Here is a 20,586-nt window from a genome sequence, read left to right on the forward strand (position 1 = left end):
GTGTGCTATAGGCTTGTGTTTTGGCACTTGATCGTGAGGTTCAGGAAATTGTTGAGTCTTCTTTTCGCCTTGAGCACGGAAAACGTGAACATCAGTAAAACCATTAACGACGTGGTCAGCTGGAAAAATATCACAAACTCCATCGTTGGCCGGTCGTTCACGTACATCCGTCTGCCGCTGACGACTTTGCTCATAATGTATTTTTCATCCGCGATGAAAAAGTAGATACCAATTGCAACCGAAATAAGAAAGTGGACAGCCACCACAAACCACCAGTAGAAGAAGTATTTATAGGACATTGTAAGCTGTTGAAATGTTCCGGTAGCGTCGATGTGCAGGAGAACAACGAGCGTTGTGAGCGACAGAGACGCAACCAGCATGCAAAAGTTGGAAAGCGTGCTGGTGATGGTTGTGAGTCTTTTGAAGTACGCCAAGGTGACCATGTTCAGGACAAAGTTCAGGAAGTTGGCAAACCCGGAAATCAGAGACGTTCGAAGCAAAAGGTTCCCGGGACAATACTCAAACAAATCAGACGAGGTTTGAATGTTTGGAAGGATCTTGAATAATTGTGTGTTGAATAGTTTGTGTGCTGGGTCCTGTCTGACCTTGATCTGTGTTGTGCTTCCCATATCCAGTTTCAAATATCCTTCCGAAAGGCTCTTGTTCAGAAAAACCGTGTCTGTTTCGTACAGAAACTCGGACTTCGTTCTTTCCACTCCACTGGAGTCTACCAATCCTTCTATTGTCATAGAGACAAACATCTGGGAATGCACACTGTTGGCTGCAATCAAGTAGCACCCGACGGTGAAATTCGGCTGTAGCTGCCATCCTGACGGTAAAACACATTCTCCAAGGAAGGTAAGAACCGTTGTTTCCACCTCGTCATCGCCCGTGTTAAAATCAACAATCAAATCTCCCGTATGACTTCCATCCATCTTCTGACCGTTCACAAAGACGGAAACCTCATCCTGACTAACGAATCTGGTTTTTCGGTCTTTAGGAAGCTCCAGATTGTGGAACCAGAGCTTGCAACTCACTTCCTTGTACTTCTGCTGTTGCTGCCGCCAGTTACAAACAGCCTGCTCCAGCGTCTGAAGGTTTGAGTACATGTCCGACAAATCGTGTGTGTCCGTCTGGTTCATGAGAAAGCAAAGACTTGGTTGCTAATTTCCGTTAAAGCAAAGAAAAAGAGTATCCTCCCGGCAAGTTAAAGAAAAGGGATACAAAGACAGTGTTATAAAAAAAAAGGGCAGAGAAAATATTGCCCAAAAAAAATAAGCACCCAAGGCGGGAGTCGAACCCGCAATCTTTTGATTAGAAGTCAAACGCGTTAACCATTACGCTACCCGGGCGATCGCTGACAATTTTGGGGCTATGTCTAATATGAGAGTACAAATGTTCGCGAAATTGGTTGGACAACAGCCAATTTTCGCAAACAACCAATCACAGCTAATTAATTGTAATTATCCACGGCTGCCCTGGTAAATCTACCGGGGATTTTTTTTTCCTCACGTCCTACTCGGCAGGCTCCACCGCACAAATTTATAAGAAAAACAATCTAGAAAAGTTTTCAATTGTAAGCACATAAGTCGTCAATGTTGTCCAGATCTTTTACTAGAGGCCTCAAGGCTAACATGGGATTGGCCTCCCAGGTTAGAGCTTTGTCTTCCACACAAACCGCTCTGAAGTCCACCTACGATTCTCCGGATTTCACCCACTACCTCAACAAATCCAAAGAAACCAATGACAAATCGAGAGTTTACACCTACTTCATGGTGGGCTCGTACGGATTGGTTTCTGCTGCTGCCGCCAAGTCTACCGTTGAGGCCTTCTTGACCACCATGACTGCTTCCGCAGATGTGTTGGCCATGGCCAAGGTGGAGGTGAAGTTGAGTGCCATTCCTGAGGGAAAGAACGTTGTTGTGAAATGGCAAGGTAAGCCAGTTTTCATCAGACACAGAACACAATCCGAGATTGCCGAGGCCAACGAGGTGGATATCTCTTCTCTTAGAGACCCTCAGAAGGATGCCGACAGAGTCAAGAACCCAGAGTGGTTGATCATGTTGGGTATCTGTACCCACTTGGGTTGCGTTCCTATTGGTGAGTCCGGAGACTTTGGGGGATGGTTCTGCCCATGTCACGGTTCCCACTACGACATTTCTGGTAGAATTAGAAAGGGACCGGCTCCATTGAACCTCGAAATCCCTGAATACGAATTCTCCGATGAATCTACTTTGGTTGTTGGTTGATTACAGGGACACATCGAATGTATAAAGTTACAAACAAACGCAGAAAATTAGCATCCAACAGGATTCTAGTAATAGAATATTATCCTCTTTATTTGCTTTGGTAGTTGTTCTTTTTTTAAAAAAATCACACGTAGGTTTATGGAGCTTTCTCAACCTCCGTCTTCTGGGTCCACCGTTACGTCCTGGAAAGACTCTTTCGACGCTTCAGAACGAACAAGAAAGCAGATCAAGCGGTTCGCCGAGTTCCATACCGTCGATTGGCTTCATGAGTCTCTATTGGAAAATAAAAACTATTATGATGCCATCCATTCAAAAGTTCAATACCATGGCTCTTTCCAAGACAGATTGAAAACTTTCACCGCCAAATTCGTGGTTTCCATACAGAGCTGGATAGTTTTGACCATCATGGGCGTCTGTATCGGGCTTATAGCGGCCGCTATCAACATCCTTACTGAATGGCTTGGAAACTTCAAGACAGGGTATTGCAAAACAAACTTCTATCTGAACCAGGAGTTCTGCTGTTGGGGAGAAGAAGAGGACTGTGAAAGTTGGCAACGATGGTCAGATCACGCAATTCTCCGATATTTGATCTTCATTTTCATCTCTGTCACATTCGGTACTATCGCAGCTCTCCTCTGTCGCGCATACGCACCTTCGGCCGCTGGATCGGGAATCTCGGAGGTCAAGTGCATTGTCTCGGGGTTTGTGATGGACGGGTTTCTTGGATGGTGGACTCTGATTATCAAATCTATCGCATTACCCTTGGTTATATCTTCGGGACTCAGTGTGGGGAAAGAAGGACCCAGTGTTCATTATGCTGCTTGTGTTGGTAACGTGATACCCAAACTGTTCAAGCGGTTTGGACGATCTTACTCGTCGCTCTCCCAATTTCTGACCGCAGGATCGGCTGCCGGAGTGGCTGTTGCATTTGCTTCCCCGATCGGAGGAGTTTTGTTTTCCATCGAGGAAATCACTTCAAACTTCAAACTCTCCACGCTCTGGAAGAGCTACTATTGTGCATTGGTGGCCACGGGCACTCTTTCGGCGATGAACCCTTTCAGAACGGGTCAGATCGTCATGTTCGAGGTCAAATACGAGTCTTCGTGGAAATATTTCGAAATACCCTTCTTTATGATTCTGGGAGTCTTTGGCGGAGTTTATGGTATCGTGGTGGCTAAACTGAACATCAAGGTCGTTGCATTTAGACAGAAGTATCTATCGAACCATGCCATTCGCGAAGTTGTCTTGCTGTGTCTTTTCACCTCTGCGATTGGGTATTTCAATGAGTTTAGCAGACTTGAAATGAGTGAAGGAATGCAGATATTGTTCCACGAATGTGGAGGCGAGTTTGACCATTCGTTGTGCAAAATCGAGAAAAACGTTGGTTTGCGATTCAAGTTCTTTGTGAGTCTCATCTACGCAACATTGTTGAGAGTCTTTCTTGTTGTGATCTCGTACGGTTGCAAGGTGCCGTGTGGTATATTTGTTCCGTCCATGGCAGCAGGAGCCACGTTTGGTCGTGCTGTTGGTTTGCTGGTGGAAACACTCAACCCGTGTACTGGTGCAAACGAGGGGACTTGTACGATATCCGGAACATATGCCTTTTTGGGAGCTGCTGCTGCGCTGAGTGGTATCACACACTTGACATTGACGGTGGTTGTGATTATGTTTGAACTGACCGGTGCGAACCGGTACATTATTCCAACCATGATTGTGGTTGGAGTGACCAAGATCATCAACGACAAATGGGGAATTGGGTTCGGAGGAATTGCAGACCAGATGATCAAGTTCAACGGAATACCATTTTTGGACCCAAAGGAAGAGCACGATTTCGAGGACCACAAGATCACTGACTGTATGGCCGACCAGGTGGTCACTTTGCCGGCCACGGGAGCAACTTACAAAGACCTGGAGCAAGTTTTGGCAGAAACACCGTTCCAAACGTATCCGATTGTTGCTGAGGACGGGACCACTGTTCTAGGACTTGTGAAACGGACGGATCTGTTGCTTGGACTGAACCACCACAAACACAAACGCAACATGGTGATCCCATTGGACACTCCGGTGTGTTTTGTTTCGCAAACCAGGGCTGACGACGAGTCGGACATGCTCAAGCTCGAGACCTATGTGGATCACCAGTACTACCGGATCAACATCAACAGTTCCTTCAACACGTTGCTCAACATTTTCATGAAACTTGGGCCCAAACTGGTGGTTGTTGAGGATTTCGGCAAGCTTTCCGGGATCATCTGCCGTAAGGATCTGATCATGTTTGAATTACACCTTCATCAACACAAACACGAAGACATCTTTGTGACCGACTCTGACGAAAAATTATTTGCTCTTGTTTGGAAATTTGCAAACTGGATTCATGATAAAGCGTTCGCATTAGTCCATCGTAAGCGGCAACCAATTGTTGTTTTAGATTTGGATGAATAAATCATTTAATAGACGAAAGAAATTTTTCCCCCCTGAAAAAAAGGGGGCATTAGGCATTAGTGGGAGTTTTTAGTGTAACCGCCGGGATTTAGTTTCAAAATATAAGACCCTGTTCCCTGCGAGATTTTGTTTCACTTGCATCTACTAAAATGTCGATGAACGGATGCGATGTCGAACCTTCAACGACTTCTCAGTCCAAGAACCTTATCCTATGTTTTGATGGAACCGAGAACAACTTCAACACAACGGTCGAGACCAATATCCTCAAGCTGTACAAAATGTTGGAAAAGGGGTCCAGAAAACAGATGTGCTATTACCAGCGTAAGTTTATTTAGGGGGTTTTATTTGTTGATTAACCAGATAGCCGGCATTGGGAACGATATCAGAAGTGGGTTTGAGGAGTTTAGAGATGGGGGTTGGTTTTCCTCCTTGTTTGAGAATATCAAGTCGGATATTGACGACTGGATCGCATTCAGTGTTGATTACCATGTCATCAAGGCATACACGTATCTGATGCGCTACTACGTTGAAGGAGACAAGATCTATCTGTTTGGGTTCAGTAGGGGCTCGTTTATATCACGAATTCTTGCCGGCATGATTGAACGGATCGGATTACTGAACCAAGGCTTGGAGGTGATGGTGGGCACTGCATGGGAAATCTACCGCAAATGGGAGGAACATGGCCAGCCAATTGGTCATGAGTGGACAAATTCAAGCGCAAATGTGTTCAAAAAGACGTTTTGTCGGGAGAAAGTGGACATCAAGTTCATGGGGCTGTGGGATTCTGTCAACTCCTGTGGAATCATAAGGGACAGACTGTTTCCGTACGCGTCAGTCACTCACCATGTCGAACATGTAAGACATGCGGTCAGTATTGACGAACGGCGTGCAAAGTTTAAACAGAACCTGTTTATTCCCCATTCATACCTACCTTCATTATTTACCCTCAATTGTGTTGACGAAGATGACCATCAACTAGATGACGACTTCGGTACCGACGAACTTACAGAATCGTCGCATTTGCTGCCTGTTGAGGCAGACTATGTCAACAGAACTAATGCCTATGCGTCCCGTTTGGTAGCCAGTCCTAACGATCTGGTGGAGCTCTGGTTTCCCGGCGACCACAGCGATGTTGGTGGCGGATGGATCAACGATCTGGACGGTCATTCGGTTGCTAATCTACCGTTCAGATGGATACTGGCGTCGGCGATCGAGTTGGGAGTCCTGTTCAAACGTAACTCTGTCCACGAGTTTGCTACCAAGTTTTCCAGCTTGGATAGCTTGTTATCGTGCCACCATGATTGTCTGCACCTAAGACGTCGGAAACCTGTTAACCACAACCTGAAATGTTTGAAAGCGTCTACACCATTGCTTTATACCACAACATCTGCTGCTCTCGCCAGCAGTGCACAAATCACTTCCATTTCTGAAGAAATGAGTGCTCTGTCCAACGACGACCTGTTTGCCAACCCTTCCAAGAACATCACCGAGCTCCCATCACACACAGTGTCCCGCTTTGACGGGAGAGGAACCGACACAGCGAAAAGATGTTTATTCTGGTGGCTTGTGGAGGTTCTTCCTGTTGGATATTTCGTGGAAAATAAGAACGCCAAATGGAGACGGATCTACTACCCGAATTTTGGCCGTCGAAGAAGTCTTCCACGTACCGCGCGGCTGCACTGGACGACACTTTGGCGAGCCAAGGTGATCGACGATTATTTCCCGGAAAACTTGCCCGAAAAGTACAAACCGTTGTTTGAGCTTGTCAAGGCTGAAAACGAAGGGGTTGACGATATGGACGACGACTGCGATTGTCAAGTGATTACAAACGAGAACTTGATTGATAGAACAACAGGGGAGATCAGGGCAGACTGTCTGGTCTGTGATCCGGACAAAAAGATACGTTTGGAGATCCGATGGAACGAGATCCCCGACGACCTTGCATTCTGGCTAGATAAAGACCACAATTTATAGATTGCCTTGCAGCACCTAGATTTATTTATTCCTTAAATAAGAATGGAATTGTTGAAATGACAGGATGGAGAGCTTAACAGGTAACGTCCTGGGTAGCTCTGGAGTTGAGCAAAAGAGCAACAATCAAACCGTAAAGACCCAACACTTCGGCAAAAATAAGGATCAAAATCATACCAACGAACAATCTAGGTTGTTGAGCGTTACCTCTCACACCAGCATCACCAACAATACCGATAGCAAAACCAGCAGCCAAACCGGAAAGACCAACAGACAAACCGGCACCGAGCTGGATGAAACCTGTGTAGAGAGCCTGTTGCTGTTTAAGAGAGGATGAGATCAAGACCGACACCACCAAACCGTAAATGGCAATGATACCGGCCATAATGACTGGAACGGTGTTCTTAATCAAGAGATCTGGTCTCAAAACACAGGTGGCACAGATACCAACACCGGATTTAGCAGTACCGTAGGAGGCACCGAAACAGGTGAAGATAATAGCGGCAGCGCAACCAATGGAGCCAAAGAATGGGGCGTAAACAGGACTGGTAAATGTTAGAACTGGGTTTGCAGTCTTGTTTGCTAGCGATTCAAGTCAATTGGTGGAAATTGCACTTGTTTGTGCTGCTAAGCGAGACTGATTGCGAATTTGTGTACTTACCAAAGGTCAGACATTTTTGAGTTTGGAAAATGATCTATTAGATGATGCTAGCTCGTTTATGCGTAGACAGAAGCTAAATTGGAGCTAAATAAATGTTCTTTGACAACAGATATTCAATTGACACCTATATTTCCAAGTCTCATATTTTTTCTGATTATTGGGTGCTGCTTCGGGTCGTGCATGGGCACATAACCATTATCACGAGGAGCTGCACGGAAAGGAGGTGTGTGGTTGGGGGTATGGGACGGTCTATGGAGGGGCAAGGCTGGAAGGAGATGGTGTCAGGCTGACTGGGTGGTCTATGGCGAGGGGACAGCTGACGTTGACGGGGTGGAGGTGTTCAAAAGGAGCTCGGAATTGGTGAGACTTGTAGACTCGACATCTGTACGGGCAAAACTACACTGCAGACGGTGTCTCACGCTGATTGTCAGCCTTTGTTTCTACGATTGGCGGTGTTGCCCCGTCCGACGATGTCAGGTTGCACCGGTAGCAGTTTCATCCAGCACGACAGATTTTTTTGTCGCGAAAAAAATCATAACAACACTCATGGTAAGTCTTCTTCTTCCCAGTGCTAACAATTAGTCTCTTTTGTACAACACCGCCATCAAACAGACACAGCAGTTGCGAAAAGACCTGGATCAGTTCGAAAAGGACCCGGTTGGCGCTCAACTGTCGTTGATTGGACAGATCACAACAACTACAACCAACCTGTCTAGAACCCTTCAAGACTATGAGGACTACATTGTCAAGCAAACGTTGAGTTTGAACGAAACACAGAAGATCAAGAACGAAAACAGACTTTCGAGTCTGAAAAACGAGTTGCTAGAGTACAAACTAAAGGCCCAATCGTTGAAGAAACAGCGAGAAGAAGGTCTTGCTGAAGTTAATAGAAACCAGCTGTTCACGAACCGGTCCACGGCCATCTCCGACAACCCGTACGAAGAAACGGGAGTGTCGTCGGTGACAAATAGAGTCGGCCAAAGTCGACAGGAACAGTACTCGGGACTCTCGATGCAAGAAGGGTTGCAGAAAGAACAGTCTATTTTGGAAAAGTCCAACCAACAGCTGGACGATATCCTAGAAATGGGCAGATTAGCGTTCGACGATCTTGTTGAACAGAACGAGGTTGTCTTGAAGATGAAGGACAAGATGTCATCAAGTCTTCAAACTCTTGGAGTTTCCAACGCTACCATCAGACAGATCGAGAAAAAGGCATTTGAAGATAAATGGATTTTTTACGTTGGAGCTGCTCTCACGTTCTATGTCATGTACCTGATTTGGAGATATCTGGGCTGATCTTGCCAATCAAGGGCTCCAAGGCCTGCGGTAACGTTTCTGCGCTGTCTCCAATAAACTCCCAGCAATCATCGTCATATTCGTCGCTTTCTGTGTTGAAGATGGCCACTTTTCCACCTTGGTTCCTCACTATATCCACATACGAAGCAGCAGGCCAGACCACTCTGGAGGTTCCAATCACCAGGATCAGGTCCACGGTGTTTCGCACAATGAACTCGTCAGCCTTGTCGATCATCTGAAGCGGTAAAGACTCTCCGAACCACACCACTGCGGGTCTCAAAAGTCCTTCTTGACAGGCTGGACAATGCGGAAGGTCTTTCTCTTCGACGTACGGCAACTGATCCAAATCTTGGAACTTGTCCACTTCCAATGCATCACACAACGGGTCGTCATAGTTGTTTTTTTCCTGATACGAGCAACTGAAGTTGGTACATCTCAGGCCGAAAAGCGATCCATGAAATTCTAACAACTTGCTGGGTTCATGATTGCTTCGTTGGGACAATCCGTCAACGTTCTGTGTAATTGTAAGAAAATTAATCTCTGTTGAGGTACTCAGAGCAGATAATGCGTAATGGCCCGGGTTTGGGCTGGCGATCAATGCTCTATGCCGTCTGTAGGCGTAGAACTGCCAAACCAGGCCAGGATCGTCCAGGAAAGCATCGGGAGTGGCCAAGTCGATGGCGTTGTATTTCTTCCACAGTCCGCCAGATCCGCGGAACGTCGATAGTCCGGAAGAAGCAGACAGTCCTGCTCCGACCAATGCAAGGATAGTTTTACAATTAGGAGACTTCAAGAAGCTGTGGAAAGTTTCCAAATTGTACATTGCGGACGTTGAGGAGCGGCGATTGGCTGAGTGTTCAATGTCGTGACTGTCTCCATCGTTATTCTGTGTATGCTGCATTAATGAAACTGTTCAAATTTCATATCAGTCTTGTCAATCAGTAATGCTTGCCAATATCGATAAAAATGAAAATCTGTCTGTCAAAATAAGATTGTGCACGCAATGAGAATTTTCCCAGCCTTTTTTTCTCAAAGAAAAAAAAACAAACTGGGAATCAAACCAAACTTGTTTTTTCATCCCATAACGAGAAATCAAATCTGAACTATTTTCATAGAGGAAAAAAGTTGCACGGTGCAAAAATACGTGTTTTTGCTAATAATTGTACCTTTTTCCCTTTGAAGATCACGATTGCCCTCCAACTTTCTGTGGAAACGTGGTTATTTCAGAGATTTTAAGTCAAAATGGCTCCCAACGATAGAAGGCATGTTTCCGAGCAGGAAAAACGCTCGATGGCATCCAAATTCACAGAGTTCATGGACGAGATCCTTGCATTGCAGGATTCTGAGGGAAACGAGTTCTCCGAGATGTTCCAAGTTCTTCCCTTACGTGCCAACACAGATTATTATAAAGTGATCCGTAAACCAATGTCCTACTCGAAAATTAGATCCACCATCAAAGGAAACAAATATTCCCATCCACAGCAATTTATTAACGACATTGTGCAAATATCGTGGAACGCCCGGTTCTATAACGAGAAAACGTCTGTTTACTACGAATGTGCCACGGTTCTTGATAACTATATCCAACAAACCATCATCCCAACTATTAAAAAGGATACGTCGATTCCAGCACATTCAGACGTGTATTATCCCAACCTCGGAGCTCTGCCAGGAGAGGAAGACAACTTTGCAATGCCAATGGCCTCGCCAACTCCTCCGCCAGCCACACGCCAGTCTAAATCCAGAGGGGAATACGACGACGACGACTACGAAGAGGAAGACGTGGACGAAACAAGAAACCAGGATGACGATTACCAGGATGACGATTATCAAGAACCAAGCGTGAATTCCAACGCTCTTACACGTCAGCAGACTCCAGTCAACTCCTATTCGGGAGGATACAGCCAAGCTGGACTGCCTAATTATAATCCATCCAACTATGTCTCCAAGACAGAACGGGCTCCTCAGTCAAACTACTATTATCCACCAACCCGGAACGTTGCCAAGTCGAATGAGCAGCTGTTGGAAAACTGGGTCAAACGAGGAAGACCTCCGATTGTGGACCAGCCACACGAGCAACGTATTAAAAGTATCATGAGAGGACTCAAGAAGATCAAGGTTAACGGTAAGACCATCATCACTGTTTTTGACAAGCTGCCAAACCAGCAGGACCACCCGGAATACTACCGGATTGTCAAAGAGCCAATTTCCATGCTGGACATCAAGGGATTGATCAAACAGAGACATTACCAAACAGTGGATGCGTATATGGCCGATGTTTTCAAGCTGATTGCCAACTCCAAGGCGTATTACACAGCGAACTCGGCCATGCTCAACAACGTGCATCTTCTTGAGTCGAACATCACCAGACTGTACCATATTGAAATGCAAAAGCCAGACAGCGATTACGGAGACGTTGTGACTTCGAAAGTCCCTGTTCCGTTTTTGGTGTACGAAGGAAGAACTTATAAAGTCGGTAACTGGGTCATGTTGAAGAATCCAAACGATCCAAACAGACCAATTGTTGGACAAGTTTTCAGAATGTGGCAGGAGCACGGAAAGAGCTACGTGAACGTTTGCTGGTACTACATGCCAGAATGGACGTCTCACAGTTACGACCGGTTGTTCTTGGAAAACGAGGTGTTCAAGACTGGTCAGTACAGAGACCATCCTGTTGAGGATATTGTGGGTCCATGTTATGTTGCGTACTTCACAAGATGGCTCAAAGGTGATCCGGCTGTCAAGTACGAAGGTCCGCTGTTTATCTGTGAGTTCAGATACAGCGACAGAGAATTGTCTTTTGCCAAAATTAGAACATGGAGAGCTTGTTTGCCTGACGAGGTCAGACACATTGAAGACCCGGTGACGCCTATCGACCGGCCAAGAGTGTTGAAAAAGTTCCCTTCGCCAATCAAGTATATGCTTCCACCGAACGCTGTGCCGTCCGAAAAGCCACCACCACCAACGATTTTGAATTTGAATGCTCCGCCGTTGGTTGGAGGTATCCACATTTTTGAGCCAACTCCAGACAGCGAGCCTCATGACGATCCGAACTACTACGACGGTTCGTTGAAGAGCAACGAGTACAAAACGTACGTTCCACCGTCTCCTAATATTAGACTGCCGATGCTTCACTCTGACCAAAGTCCTCCGCCCCAGAATATGCCTATGCCTCCTAACTCGTCTGGATATCCGTCCTCGATGTCGAACATGCAGCCGTTTAACTTTCAGTCGCCGTACCAGAACAACGGCACCCAGTACAACAACTACCAGAGCCAGCCGTCTGTTCCGTCGTACGGTACCGTTTATGGTGGCAAGAAGGTTGTGCAAACGTCGTACAACAATCTGGCATACCAGTACTCTCCGTTCAACCCACCTTCTTACTGCCAGTCGTTTATTTTGCCAACCACGCAGGAGTTCAAGATGCCGAAAGCTGTTCGCGAGCGGTTTGAACGCATTGACAGTACTAATTTCCAGAGATTTACCAAGAATCTTGCACAGAACAACTACTTGAATGGGTCGATCGACTCGATGAGCAAGCCCGAGGACTATCCGGAAGACGAGCTGACGCCGATGGTGTGGTACCGGGGTCCACCGCAGTACATTCCTACAAGAATCATTTCTGAAGAAGACTTTGGCGACCAAGACCAGGATCTTCCGTTTATTAAGAAGAAACGTGTGGGCGAGGCAATCCAGCCCGTGCGTCTGGGCCACAGCGCAAAGTATCTGGCCTGGAAATTGGCTGCATCCAATAGCAACGGCACTACTGCCTAGAAATTATATAGAGTGCGTGCCTGTTTCAATAAAATGTACAATATGAAGGAGATCCGCGCGACGCGATAGCTAGATGTCCGCGCCGCACAGGTATTTTTCTATTTATCCTTCACGCCATTTCTTGGGAACGGCTGAATTTCAAAAAATGCAAGTAAATTTGAATTCACGGTGGTCGGTTCTATAAAGCGAATGCAGAAGGGAAGAAGTGTACAAAGAACGAATGACTAGTTGGCATAGATTCCCCAGTACTGTTCAACGCCGTAAGATCCAGCGTCTTTCCAGTAGTCGTCATAGGTGGTGAACATGATCACCTGGTCGGCCACGCTTTCGACAATAGCCTTGACAGCAGTCAGCTGGTTCTCGGTGGATGGAACAGCGTACTGTCCGTAGGTGTCACCTTTAGTAGGCCAGCCGGTTTCGGTAATCAAAACAGACTTGTCGCTTCCACAGGCGTCTTTAAGAATAGAGATCTGGTTTTCTAACCAGGTTCCAGAGTCTTCTGGCTTAACGGATCCGGCCCAGTATGGGTGAGCGTTGGCAGCAATGAAGTCAGAAGCGTCACAAAGGTCGCTGCTGCCCTGGTATGCTCCCACGGTATCAACAGTAACCACTTTTCCGGACCAGCCTTTAGAAGAAAGCAGTTTTCTACCGGTGGAAACAGCACTAGCAACGTCCGAGGCAGAGTGTTCTCCGGATTGGACCCATTCGTTTCCGATCGACACGGCATAGATGGCGTCCCAGCCTTCACTGCTGCCGGTCACTTGCTCTGCAAGAGTGTCGATATCGTCGGAAAGACTGTCATAGTTGTAGATACCAGCAAAAATCTTTTGGCCAGAACCCTTGCTGTTGAGGATGTTGGTGACACAGGAGCAGTCAGGAGCGTAGACTCTGATGATGTCGTAGGACGTGAGCTTGGCAATGTCGCTGGAGACCTCGTCGGCGGACTTGCACGAGCCGGAGTCGGTGTAAGGAGAGTAGGTGATACCTTTTCCTTGCTCTGCGTAGTACTCGACAGATCCAGACGAGGCAGAGGAGCTTGGAGCGGAGGCAGAGGAGGAGCCGGAGGAAGAGTAGGCTGGGGAGCTGGAGCTTGCCGAGCTGGCAGAATAGCTGTTAGAAAAGCCGGAGCCAGTGGTGGAAGTGCTCAAAGTGGTAGCACTGAACGAAACAGAGCCAGAGTCCGAGGCAGACGAAGCAGAAGCAGTCTGGGTAGAGGAAATGAGGTTTCCGTTCTGGTCGAGGAACTCGGTGACCACCACAGTGACGGCCGCGTCTCTCTTAGCGTGTTGATGGTGCTGGTGGATAGGGGAAGCCACAGCAGAGACTGCTAGTAAGGAATAAAGGATGGATCCAGCCAACATAAGGAACGAACTAGACGTAGAAGGAATGCAATGAGAGTGTTGATGAATTACCCCTGAGAGATGATAAAGAAAGGTGGTAACTAGACAACACTTAGTATTTATACTTGAGGCAATTTGGCTACGCCTTAGATTCCGAAACACGTACAACTCATTTTTTGGTAGCAGGGGTAAGCCGCATTTCTCCTGTAGACTCCTGCAACTTTTTCATAGTGATTCGAGATGGTTTGTGCAGCAGATGAATGATTTTCCTTTCTGTGTTTGTTTTTCGTGCGTCTAGATCAATGCAAACAGTTTGCATAAAACACGCTAGTTAAAAAAACTCCTGCAAATTTTGCACGCTTTGCTGCGAAAAATCTGGTTCCTCCCAGATTGCATCTGGGCTGTATACATTTTGAAAGCCTCCCTACTCCTTTCACGCAAAAAATCGATCGCGATTCTAGATTGTTGTCCGTGTTGGTTACAATGCTTGGCCGTTTTCCGCAGGCTGTGCTGGCCGTCTGGATTTATGACATAATACTCTTCCTGATCTGGTAATGTTCAACGCACAATATATGGAGGGACAGATTTACCTTGACCAAGCGGTTTCTTATTTCTAGGACCTGGCCAGCTTTGAAACGGCTTTCCTACTAAGCCCAGGGAAGCTCTGTCATAAAAACGGCGTTCTCGGGCAGTTCAGGGGTGCTTGGCAGCTGGTTTGGCTGATTTGGCTGATCTGACCAATATCCACCGTTTCGAACAAGCTCGAGTCCGGCCAAACCCAAATTTCCCCCAGATCAACCTCATATGCACTCCACTGGTCTCCTGGGCTTCGTGTGGACCGCCTCTCGCTACTCTTGCGTCTGTGCAAGGCATCCTGTTCAACACGCTCATTCTGAAACATCCAGGAGTCGCACCAGCCACACATGTTTTTCGCGTCCGTGGCGAAGAAAATTAAATCATATTTACGACCAGTCTCCAGTTATGATCCCGCTTTAGTCTCCATGAAAACTCAAGTCCCGCCCTCTTACAGCCATCTGGAACACTCCGAATACTCGGAGTACCAGATTCTTTACACTAATGAAACAACAAAGAAACACAAAGTCTGGCACGACGGTACTATGCGACTGTTCAAGCTTAACAAGAAACTCATAGTTTACGACGAAGACCGCATCGAGGTTTACTCAGACTTCCTCAACTCGTATCCGCGTTATAGTGTTGATGATCTGGTCAAGTTTGAGTCCATCTGGGTCATGATCGACGGCGTTTTGAAGGTGTACGAAAGAGACGTTTCCAAACAGATGCAGAACCTCAACGCCAACGACCTGAACATCCGTGCGCACGAAAAACGGCCCCACAAGGCCCAGACGCAGCCTATGCCCGAGCCCCCGCGCAAAAACAAACGGGTTTTAGGTCTCATGCGTACCAAACCCTGCTCTTTACCGACGCAGCCTCTCGGTCGTAAACGACGCTTCCACGACTATGGAATCCAAAAGAGATCCAAACCAGACAATTATATCCAACGTGCGATCGAAAAATTCACACAAACAGACACTTCTTTCGGGATCCCCGAGTCCCAGCGCTCAGACACCCTGTCGCTGGCCAGCGACGCTACTTTGGCGCTGGTTTCGCCATTAACCTCGCACAAATTACAATCCGCCATCTCTGTGAGCTCGTCATCGATGTCGACGCACCCGATCCGCTCTTCCAACACCTCGCTCTCGTCTCATTCCGGGTATACGCCGGCCACGCGGCAACGGTCGCTGCGAATCAACCGCAACTCGCAGGAGTCCGTGGTGGTGGAAAAACCAATGGTGTTTTCGAGATTCAACTTCACTGGTAGCAGCGCGCTTTCCAGCGGGTCAATAAGAGACGCAAGCCCGCTTTTTGAGTACGAACAAAGCACCAAAGAGCCGCTGCGAAACTACAGAACACCCACGCCATGCGATATCCCATTCTCGATATTCGACACGATGGGCGGTAACCATTAGTCTAGAACGATTTCATTCAGTTTATTTAAAGAACCATGGTCTGTGCGAAGCGCATCCCGGTAACCAACCGATAATCTATATCTAGTGGTTGAGTTTCTTGTCCAGTCTGGCAGCCTGGTTGTGCTCTCTCCAAATGAGAAGAGGAACAGCGTTAGAGGTGAAGATCTTCACCACAGGAAACGAAGAAAGCAGGCCGTTCAACGCAGACAACGCTGGTGTTCTGTTGAGTCTCTCAGCAACCCAAGCTTGTTGTTCCATCTCTTTAGATCTGTCGTACGTCATAATATAGTGATAAGTGTTGAAGTCAAGTAATTCAGCAAAGTGTAATGTAACGCTCACTTGTTGCAGGCGCTTCCAATATATATCCTCTACTTTATCACGGCGGTGCGGCGACGGTGTCTTAATTTTTTAGAGCTTGCTGGTGAGCTCCGGCACGATCTCAAACACGTCTCCAACAAGACCCACGTCTGCAACCGAGAAGATAGGGGCCTCTTCGTCCTTGTTGATGGCCACAATGGTCTTGGCATCCTTCATTCCAGCAAGGTGCTGGATGGCTCCCGAAATACCAACAGCAATGTACAAATCTGGTGCAACAACCTTACCGGTCTGTCCAACCTGCAGCGAGTTGTCGCAGAAGCCAGCGTCAACTGCAGCTCTGGAAGCTCCGATGGCTGCGTTCAATTTTTCGGCCAATGGGTTGATGATCTTGTCGAACTCTTCTTTATTCTTCAACCCACGGCCACCGGAAACAACAACCTTGGCCGATCCCAGGTCTGGTCTCTCGCTCTTGACGATCTCCTCAGACACAAACTCGGCTCCGTTTCCACCCTCGACAAACGAAACGTCCTCGACAGCAACGTCGCTTGCGCTTCCCAGCTCAACTGGAGCGAAAGCAGAGCTTCTCACAGAAACAAGCACTTGGCTGTCCTTGGACTTGACTGTAGCAAGAGCGTTACCGGCATACGTTGGTCTCACAAAAGTGTCTGTGCTGACCACTTTGATGATGTCGGAAACAGGCTGCAAATCAAGCAGAGCACCCACTCGAGGCAGAAAGTTCTTTCCAACGGCAGACGCAGCAACAACAAAGTTGGTGTACTCGGAGTCTTTCAACAAACTAGCCACTAATGGAGACACTTGCTCCGGCAAGTAATGGTCGTATTTTTCCGACGAGGACGTGACGATCTTGTCGATAGAAGACACCTTCTTGACCTCGTCCACGGCACCCTTGGCCTCGGTACCAACAAGCAGAGCTGTGATTGGGTTACCAAGCTGCTGGGCAGCCCTTAAAGCCGAAAGCGACGAAGGAGTGATTTTCGAGCCAGAGGTCTCGACAAACGCCAAAGTGGCTTTGGATCTGCCCAATGCAAACCCAACCGGCGACGAAACAAGCTTTCTCACGGCAAACATCGAATTCTCAAGGATATATAATTTTTCTAAACCAATTTAGACGTTTGTACCTCGATATTTTTCAGCGGATAAATCCCAACTAAGAAAAAAAAAATGATTTAAATGATTATATAAGCGGATATACAAGCATTTGGCTATGCTAGCTTTTGTCTCTTAAGCGAGTTTTGGAACTCAGAGTCGAGTTTCTGCTGAAGGGAGTCGTTTTCCAGCGACATGGATCCAACCACTTGTTGCTGGCCGGGCGTTTCCTGAGAATTGCCGGTCTTGTTCATCGGATTGAATGGATCACTGACCGGATAAATTAACTTTTTATCAATCTGGTGTTTCTCTAAAATCATGTAGAGATCATGTTTGGTGAACGGTTTGGCAAGAATGTCTGTCATTCCATGGTTCAGGTACGTCACCAGGTCCTGGTGCTGATAGTTTCCTGTCATGGCGATAATTGGAGTGTCCATATCAAAGGATCTGATCACAGAGGTGGCAGATGCTCCATCGAGGTTGGGCATGACAATGTCCATCAAAACGAGGTCGAACTTCACTTTTTCGAGCACGTTGATCGCAGCCAGTCCGTCAGTGACAACCTCCACTGTGCATCCGTACTTCATGAGGAACTTGCTGCACAGTTGGATACAAACATCGTCGTCCTCCACCAGAAGAACATGCATACCGGATCCCGGTGGCCTTCGGACAATTCTGTTGTCTTGTTGTGGCTGTTGTTGCTGCGGTTGTGGCACTTTGGATGCTTCTGGAGGGGAGATGAACTGATGAGAATCCTGGGCTGGCTCAACGGACGTTTGAACAGGTCCGTTGGCATGAGGGTTCTGTGTCTGAGATTGTTGGTCGGCAAAGGGGAGGTTCAAAGGAGGCAGGTCAACTCCTATTTGACTCAACGACTTGGCAATGATACTGATCGACCTGGAATACGACTCGTTTATAGACTTGGAGGTGAGGAAACTCGAAACCATGGTGTTGTACTTTGTGTTCAATATGTTGAGGTCATCGTGCAGCTTCTGCACGGTCTCGGTAAGCGACTGGTTCTGCTTCTCAAGAAACCCGAAATTGTCCTGTAAATTCCGAAACTGCGAAATTGAAACTGTGTTTGAAGAAGCGTTTGACACATCTCCGTCTTTTTTGGTGGTCACTTTTCTTTTGATGTTCTCGAGAGCGTCTCTGTTGTTTCTTTGGAACTCGGGATGTTTAAACTCCCACACATTCTCAATGCTGTATCTCTGCTTGAGCTCGTTACTTATCTTGACCTTGTGGAAATCGTATTTATTCAACTGGCGAACAAAAGAAGCGAAGTTACTGTGTTTAAAATGCTTTGGTAGAACCTGTTTGGTAAATTCGTTTGTATCGGCAATAATGAACGAGTCACCAGTATCGGACCATCTCACAATGTCACTGTAAGAATTCTCCTCCAACATTTGAAAAAGCTTCTTGACAAAGTCCGTACCGGATGATTTAGGCACACTGACATCCTTAGTGGGAGGGGACGGTACTTCGCTAACCCCAAACGGTTCTGTCTCCAGTTTGAAATCCGCCATATCCTCCAAACTCATGACAATATTATGCAATTAAAACACTATAGTGTATTCTCTTGGTGGTTGATACAAGCGGACTGTGGAAATATATTATAATTCACTAACATTTACTTGCACACAGGTTTATTTTAGCAACATACTATAGAGAATTAACCTTTGCACGACTTTCTTGGGGTTGTTCTAAGCGAGAGAAAATTTGGCATTTCGAGCGTATCTGGGGAAGAGCAAATGATTACGACATTGGATAGTATTGTCAATCATATAAACCGGCTATATTATTTTGGAGGAACATTAAGCTGAAATTCCATCAGGCCTTGTTTCATGTCTTTGTAAATCTTTGGCTCAAAAGGTGCAACGTTATTTTTTGGGAACTTGGTGATGGATTTCTGGAACTCGGAGTTGTGTTTCAGGTCCCCCGCCATGTCCTGTAATTGTTTCTGTTGTGATGGTTTGGCCGATTTCTTGTATTTCGAGCTTGTCAATGAAACAGACGAGATGGAAGATGACGAAGTGGTTGGTCTGACACCGAATTTTGACACCGACGCAGACAGAGGACTAGTTAATGGGGTCATGACCGACGACGTAGGTGTAGCGATACTGTTGCGACGCGAATGTGTTTGAGAGAAGGTCGGAGGAGGCTCACTGACAAACTTCTGTTGTTGCGAGTAGATAATGAATGTTGGTTTCGAAGACAACGGGGTCTGCTGCGCGCTTGCAGTCGGCGACGTCGAGCTCGGAATCGAGGAATTGATCGAGTAATTAGAAGATATCGTCGAGCTTGAAGAGAGTGAGCACGCAGACGAGTTGTTGGTCGGCATTTTGGGAGCAGCTTCGAAAACGAATGAAAACTGCTTGGCGGATTTGTCTTTGGAATGAACAGCGGAGCTTGTTTGCTTTTTGGGCGTCGATGGGAGAGATTTTCTCGTGCTGACAGGAGATCCAGATCCGTTTCTTGGGTTTCTGGCCTTTGTTGTCGTAGCAATGGCAGCTGCCGACGAGAAAGACGGCGAGTTGTACTTTCTTTCGGGAACGTTCCGAGAAGATATGGCAGCAGCAGCGGCTGCTGTGGCCATCTGTGTCGTCGACAGTGTCTTTTTCAGCTTGTGGGCTGGTTTTGGAGGAACCTTGATGGCCTTTGGTCTGGGTTTTACGGTCTTCCTGGTTGCTGATGGGATCTCTTCCTCTTTGAAGATTAGCGAAGAGGCCCGTTTTGGAGTCGATGGTTGCTGGACAAACTTTGGCGCACGCTTGATACCCAGTCCAGTAAAATTTGAATCGTTGGGCGAGTCAACCAGTTCCAATTTGATATATTGGTTCAAATATTCATCAATATGGGCAGACTCCTCAAAGGAAGGTTCACTGGTGACGAAATCCTCCAAATAACTCGGATCCAACTTGATGAAATTTCCAGCAGAAGATACGGAGTTGTCTGGGGTGTTAGCGAGGTCAGGGGTTGTCTGGCCGCCAATGCTCTCTGATGCCGTTTGAATGGGGTCGTCAACAGGAATTCGATCTATATCTTCCAAGATCGAATAATCAGTGGCACTGGTCTGCACAGAAAGAGGTATGAATGACCGGTCGTGAAGGTATTGGATGTTATCGTTTGTGTGGTTGTAAAACGGGGCGACAGGACTGGCAGATTGCTGCTGTAGAAGTAAAGGGTCTGTCGAACTGTGGAATTCTGCGGAATTAAAGGACATCGGGGTGTAATTAGAAAAGTCTGGCGTGAACTCGTACGAGTTGTTACGCTTGGAGGTTCCGTTCATGGTTGATAGGCCGGAAAATCCGGAGTATTTGAAAATATCACCTTGTTAAACGGGGTCTCAATTATAACAATTCAACTTAAGAAATGAACAAATACGAATAACAAATAGAGTTTGAGTTAACCAAATGGATGAGCAGACTCGAAAGATTCGATTG

The 20,586-nt window shown here is 46.8% G+C and overlaps 21 protein-coding genes across 21 annotated transcripts; 10 read left to right on the plus strand and 11 right to left on the minus strand.

Annotated features, from left to right (window-relative positions):
* Positions 1-5: 5 nt before the first annotated feature.
* On the minus strand, positions 6-1,142 carry OGAPHI_002809 (uncharacterized protein; the record flags this gene model as incomplete). Its single annotated transcript, XM_046203720.1, has 1 exon — positions 6-1,142. The coding sequence occupies one exon, from the start codon at positions 1,140-1,142 to the stop codon at positions 6-8; it is 1,137 nt and encodes a 378-aa protein (XP_046061972.1).
* Positions 1,143-1,592: 450 nt separating this feature from the next.
* OGAPHI_002810 (uncharacterized protein) lies at positions 1,593-3,211 on the minus strand (the record flags this gene model as incomplete). The annotated part of the gene is made up of 4 exons (XM_046203721.1): positions 1,593-2,195; positions 2,574-2,750; positions 2,870-3,029; positions 3,123-3,211. 4 exons carry the CDS (start codon positions 3,209-3,211, stop codon positions 1,593-1,595), a joined length of 1,029 nt encoding a protein of 342 aa, XP_046061973.1.
* Positions 1,596-2,249, plus strand: OGAPHI_002811 (uncharacterized protein; the record flags this gene model as incomplete). Its single annotated transcript, XM_046203722.1, has 1 exon — positions 1,596-2,249. One exon carries the CDS (start codon positions 1,596-1,598, stop codon positions 2,247-2,249), a length of 654 nt encoding a protein of 217 aa, XP_046061974.1.
* OGAPHI_002812 (uncharacterized protein) lies at positions 2,388-4,688 on the plus strand (the record flags this gene model as incomplete). The annotated part of the gene is made up of 1 exon (XM_046203723.1): positions 2,388-4,688. One exon carries the CDS (start codon positions 2,388-2,390, stop codon positions 4,686-4,688), a length of 2,301 nt encoding a protein of 766 aa, XP_046061975.1.
* Positions 3,665-4,302, minus strand: OGAPHI_002813 (uncharacterized protein; the record flags this gene model as incomplete). Its single annotated transcript, XM_046203724.1, has 2 exons — positions 3,665-4,102; positions 4,183-4,302. 2 exons carry the CDS (start codon positions 4,300-4,302, stop codon positions 3,665-3,667), a joined length of 558 nt encoding a protein of 185 aa, XP_046061976.1.
* A 219-nt stretch (positions 4,689-4,907) lies between the features above and the next one.
* On the plus strand, positions 4,908-6,662 carry OGAPHI_002814 (uncharacterized protein; the record flags this gene model as incomplete). Its single annotated transcript, XM_046203725.1, has 1 exon — positions 4,908-6,662. One exon carries the CDS (start codon positions 4,908-4,910, stop codon positions 6,660-6,662), a length of 1,755 nt encoding a protein of 584 aa, XP_046061977.1.
* A 73-nt stretch (positions 6,663-6,735) lies between these two features.
* On the minus strand, positions 6,736-7,334 carry OGAPHI_002815 (uncharacterized protein; the record flags this gene model as incomplete). The annotated part of the gene is made up of 2 exons (XM_046203726.1): positions 6,736-7,204; positions 7,321-7,334. The coding sequence occupies 2 exons, from the start codon at positions 7,332-7,334 to the stop codon at positions 6,736-6,738; spliced, it is 483 nt and encodes a 160-aa protein (XP_046061978.1).
* Positions 7,335-7,866: 532 nt separating this feature from the next.
* OGAPHI_002816 (uncharacterized protein) lies at positions 7,867-8,616 on the plus strand (the record flags this gene model as incomplete). Its single annotated transcript, XM_046203727.1, has 2 exons — positions 7,867-7,869; positions 7,933-8,616. 2 exons carry the CDS (start codon positions 7,867-7,869, stop codon positions 8,614-8,616), a joined length of 687 nt encoding a protein of 228 aa, XP_046061979.1.
* OGAPHI_002817 (uncharacterized protein) lies at positions 8,585-9,517 on the minus strand (the record flags this gene model as incomplete). The annotated part of the gene is made up of 1 exon (XM_046203728.1): positions 8,585-9,517. One exon carries the CDS (start codon positions 9,515-9,517, stop codon positions 8,585-8,587), a length of 933 nt encoding a protein of 310 aa, XP_046061980.1.
* A 341-nt stretch (positions 9,518-9,858) lies between these two features.
* On the plus strand, positions 9,859-12,390 carry OGAPHI_002818 (uncharacterized protein; the record flags this gene model as incomplete). The annotated part of the gene is made up of 1 exon (XM_046203730.1): positions 9,859-12,390. The coding sequence occupies one exon, from the start codon at positions 9,859-9,861 to the stop codon at positions 12,388-12,390; it is 2,532 nt and encodes an 843-aa protein (XP_046061981.1).
* On the minus strand, positions 10,585-11,627 carry OGAPHI_002819 (uncharacterized protein; the record flags this gene model as incomplete). Its single annotated transcript, XM_046203731.1, has 2 exons — positions 10,585-11,266; positions 11,326-11,627. 2 exons carry the CDS (start codon positions 11,625-11,627, stop codon positions 10,585-10,587), a joined length of 984 nt encoding a protein of 327 aa, XP_046061982.1.
* A 224-nt stretch (positions 12,391-12,614) lies between the features above and the next one.
* On the minus strand, positions 12,615-13,751 carry OGAPHI_002820 (uncharacterized protein; the record flags this gene model as incomplete). The annotated part of the gene is made up of 1 exon (XM_046203732.1): positions 12,615-13,751. The coding sequence occupies one exon, from the start codon at positions 13,749-13,751 to the stop codon at positions 12,615-12,617; it is 1,137 nt and encodes a 378-aa protein (XP_046061983.1).
* Positions 12,758-13,721, plus strand: OGAPHI_002821 (uncharacterized protein; the record flags this gene model as incomplete). Its single annotated transcript, XM_046203733.1, has 2 exons — positions 12,758-12,776; positions 12,886-13,721. The coding sequence occupies 2 exons, from the start codon at positions 12,758-12,760 to the stop codon at positions 13,719-13,721; spliced, it is 855 nt and encodes a 284-aa protein (XP_046061984.1).
* A 902-nt stretch (positions 13,752-14,653) lies between the features above and the next one.
* Positions 14,654-15,718, plus strand: OGAPHI_002822 (uncharacterized protein; the record flags this gene model as incomplete). Its single annotated transcript, XM_046203734.1, has 1 exon — positions 14,654-15,718. One exon carries the CDS (start codon positions 14,654-14,656, stop codon positions 15,716-15,718), a length of 1,065 nt encoding a protein of 354 aa, XP_046061985.1.
* An 81-nt stretch (positions 15,719-15,799) lies between these two features.
* OGAPHI_002823 (uncharacterized protein) lies at positions 15,800-16,000 on the minus strand (the record flags this gene model as incomplete). Its single annotated transcript, XM_046203735.1, has 1 exon — positions 15,800-16,000. One exon carries the CDS (start codon positions 15,998-16,000, stop codon positions 15,800-15,802), a length of 201 nt encoding a protein of 66 aa, XP_046061986.1.
* A 126-nt stretch (positions 16,001-16,126) lies between these two features.
* Positions 16,127-17,125, minus strand: OGAPHI_002824 (uncharacterized protein; the record flags this gene model as incomplete). The annotated part of the gene is made up of 1 exon (XM_046203736.1): positions 16,127-17,125. One exon carries the CDS (start codon positions 17,123-17,125, stop codon positions 16,127-16,129), a length of 999 nt encoding a protein of 332 aa, XP_046061987.1.
* OGAPHI_002825 (uncharacterized protein) lies at positions 16,233-16,868 on the plus strand (the record flags this gene model as incomplete). The annotated part of the gene is made up of 1 exon (XM_046203737.1): positions 16,233-16,868. The coding sequence occupies one exon, from the start codon at positions 16,233-16,235 to the stop codon at positions 16,866-16,868; it is 636 nt and encodes a 211-aa protein (XP_046061988.1).
* Positions 17,126-17,259: 134 nt separating the features above from the next.
* OGAPHI_002826 (uncharacterized protein) lies at positions 17,260-18,684 on the minus strand (the record flags this gene model as incomplete). The annotated part of the gene is made up of 1 exon (XM_046203738.1): positions 17,260-18,684. One exon carries the CDS (start codon positions 18,682-18,684, stop codon positions 17,260-17,262), a length of 1,425 nt encoding a protein of 474 aa, XP_046061989.1.
* OGAPHI_002827 (uncharacterized protein) lies at positions 17,512-18,195 on the plus strand (the record flags this gene model as incomplete). Its single annotated transcript, XM_046203739.1, has 1 exon — positions 17,512-18,195. One exon carries the CDS (start codon positions 17,512-17,514, stop codon positions 18,193-18,195), a length of 684 nt encoding a protein of 227 aa, XP_046061990.1.
* Positions 18,685-18,941: 257 nt separating the features above from the next.
* On the minus strand, positions 18,942-20,432 carry OGAPHI_002828 (uncharacterized protein; the record flags this gene model as incomplete). Its single annotated transcript, XM_046203741.1, has 1 exon — positions 18,942-20,432. One exon carries the CDS (start codon positions 20,430-20,432, stop codon positions 18,942-18,944), a length of 1,491 nt encoding a protein of 496 aa, XP_046061991.1.
* OGAPHI_002829 (uncharacterized protein) lies at positions 19,087-20,049 on the plus strand (the record flags this gene model as incomplete). The annotated part of the gene is made up of 2 exons (XM_046203742.1): positions 19,087-19,252; positions 19,601-20,049. 2 exons carry the CDS (start codon positions 19,087-19,089, stop codon positions 20,047-20,049), a joined length of 615 nt encoding a protein of 204 aa, XP_046061992.1.
* Positions 20,433-20,586: the final 154 nt, after the last annotated feature.

The sequence above is a fragment of the Ogataea philodendri genome, assembly GCF_020536065.1.
Source record: "Ogataea philodendri strain CBS6075 chromosome Unknown scaffold7, whole genome shotgun sequence".
In the NCBI taxonomy this organism is placed as follows: domain Eukaryota; kingdom Fungi; phylum Ascomycota; class Pichiomycetes; order Pichiales; family Pichiaceae; genus Ogataea; species Ogataea philodendri.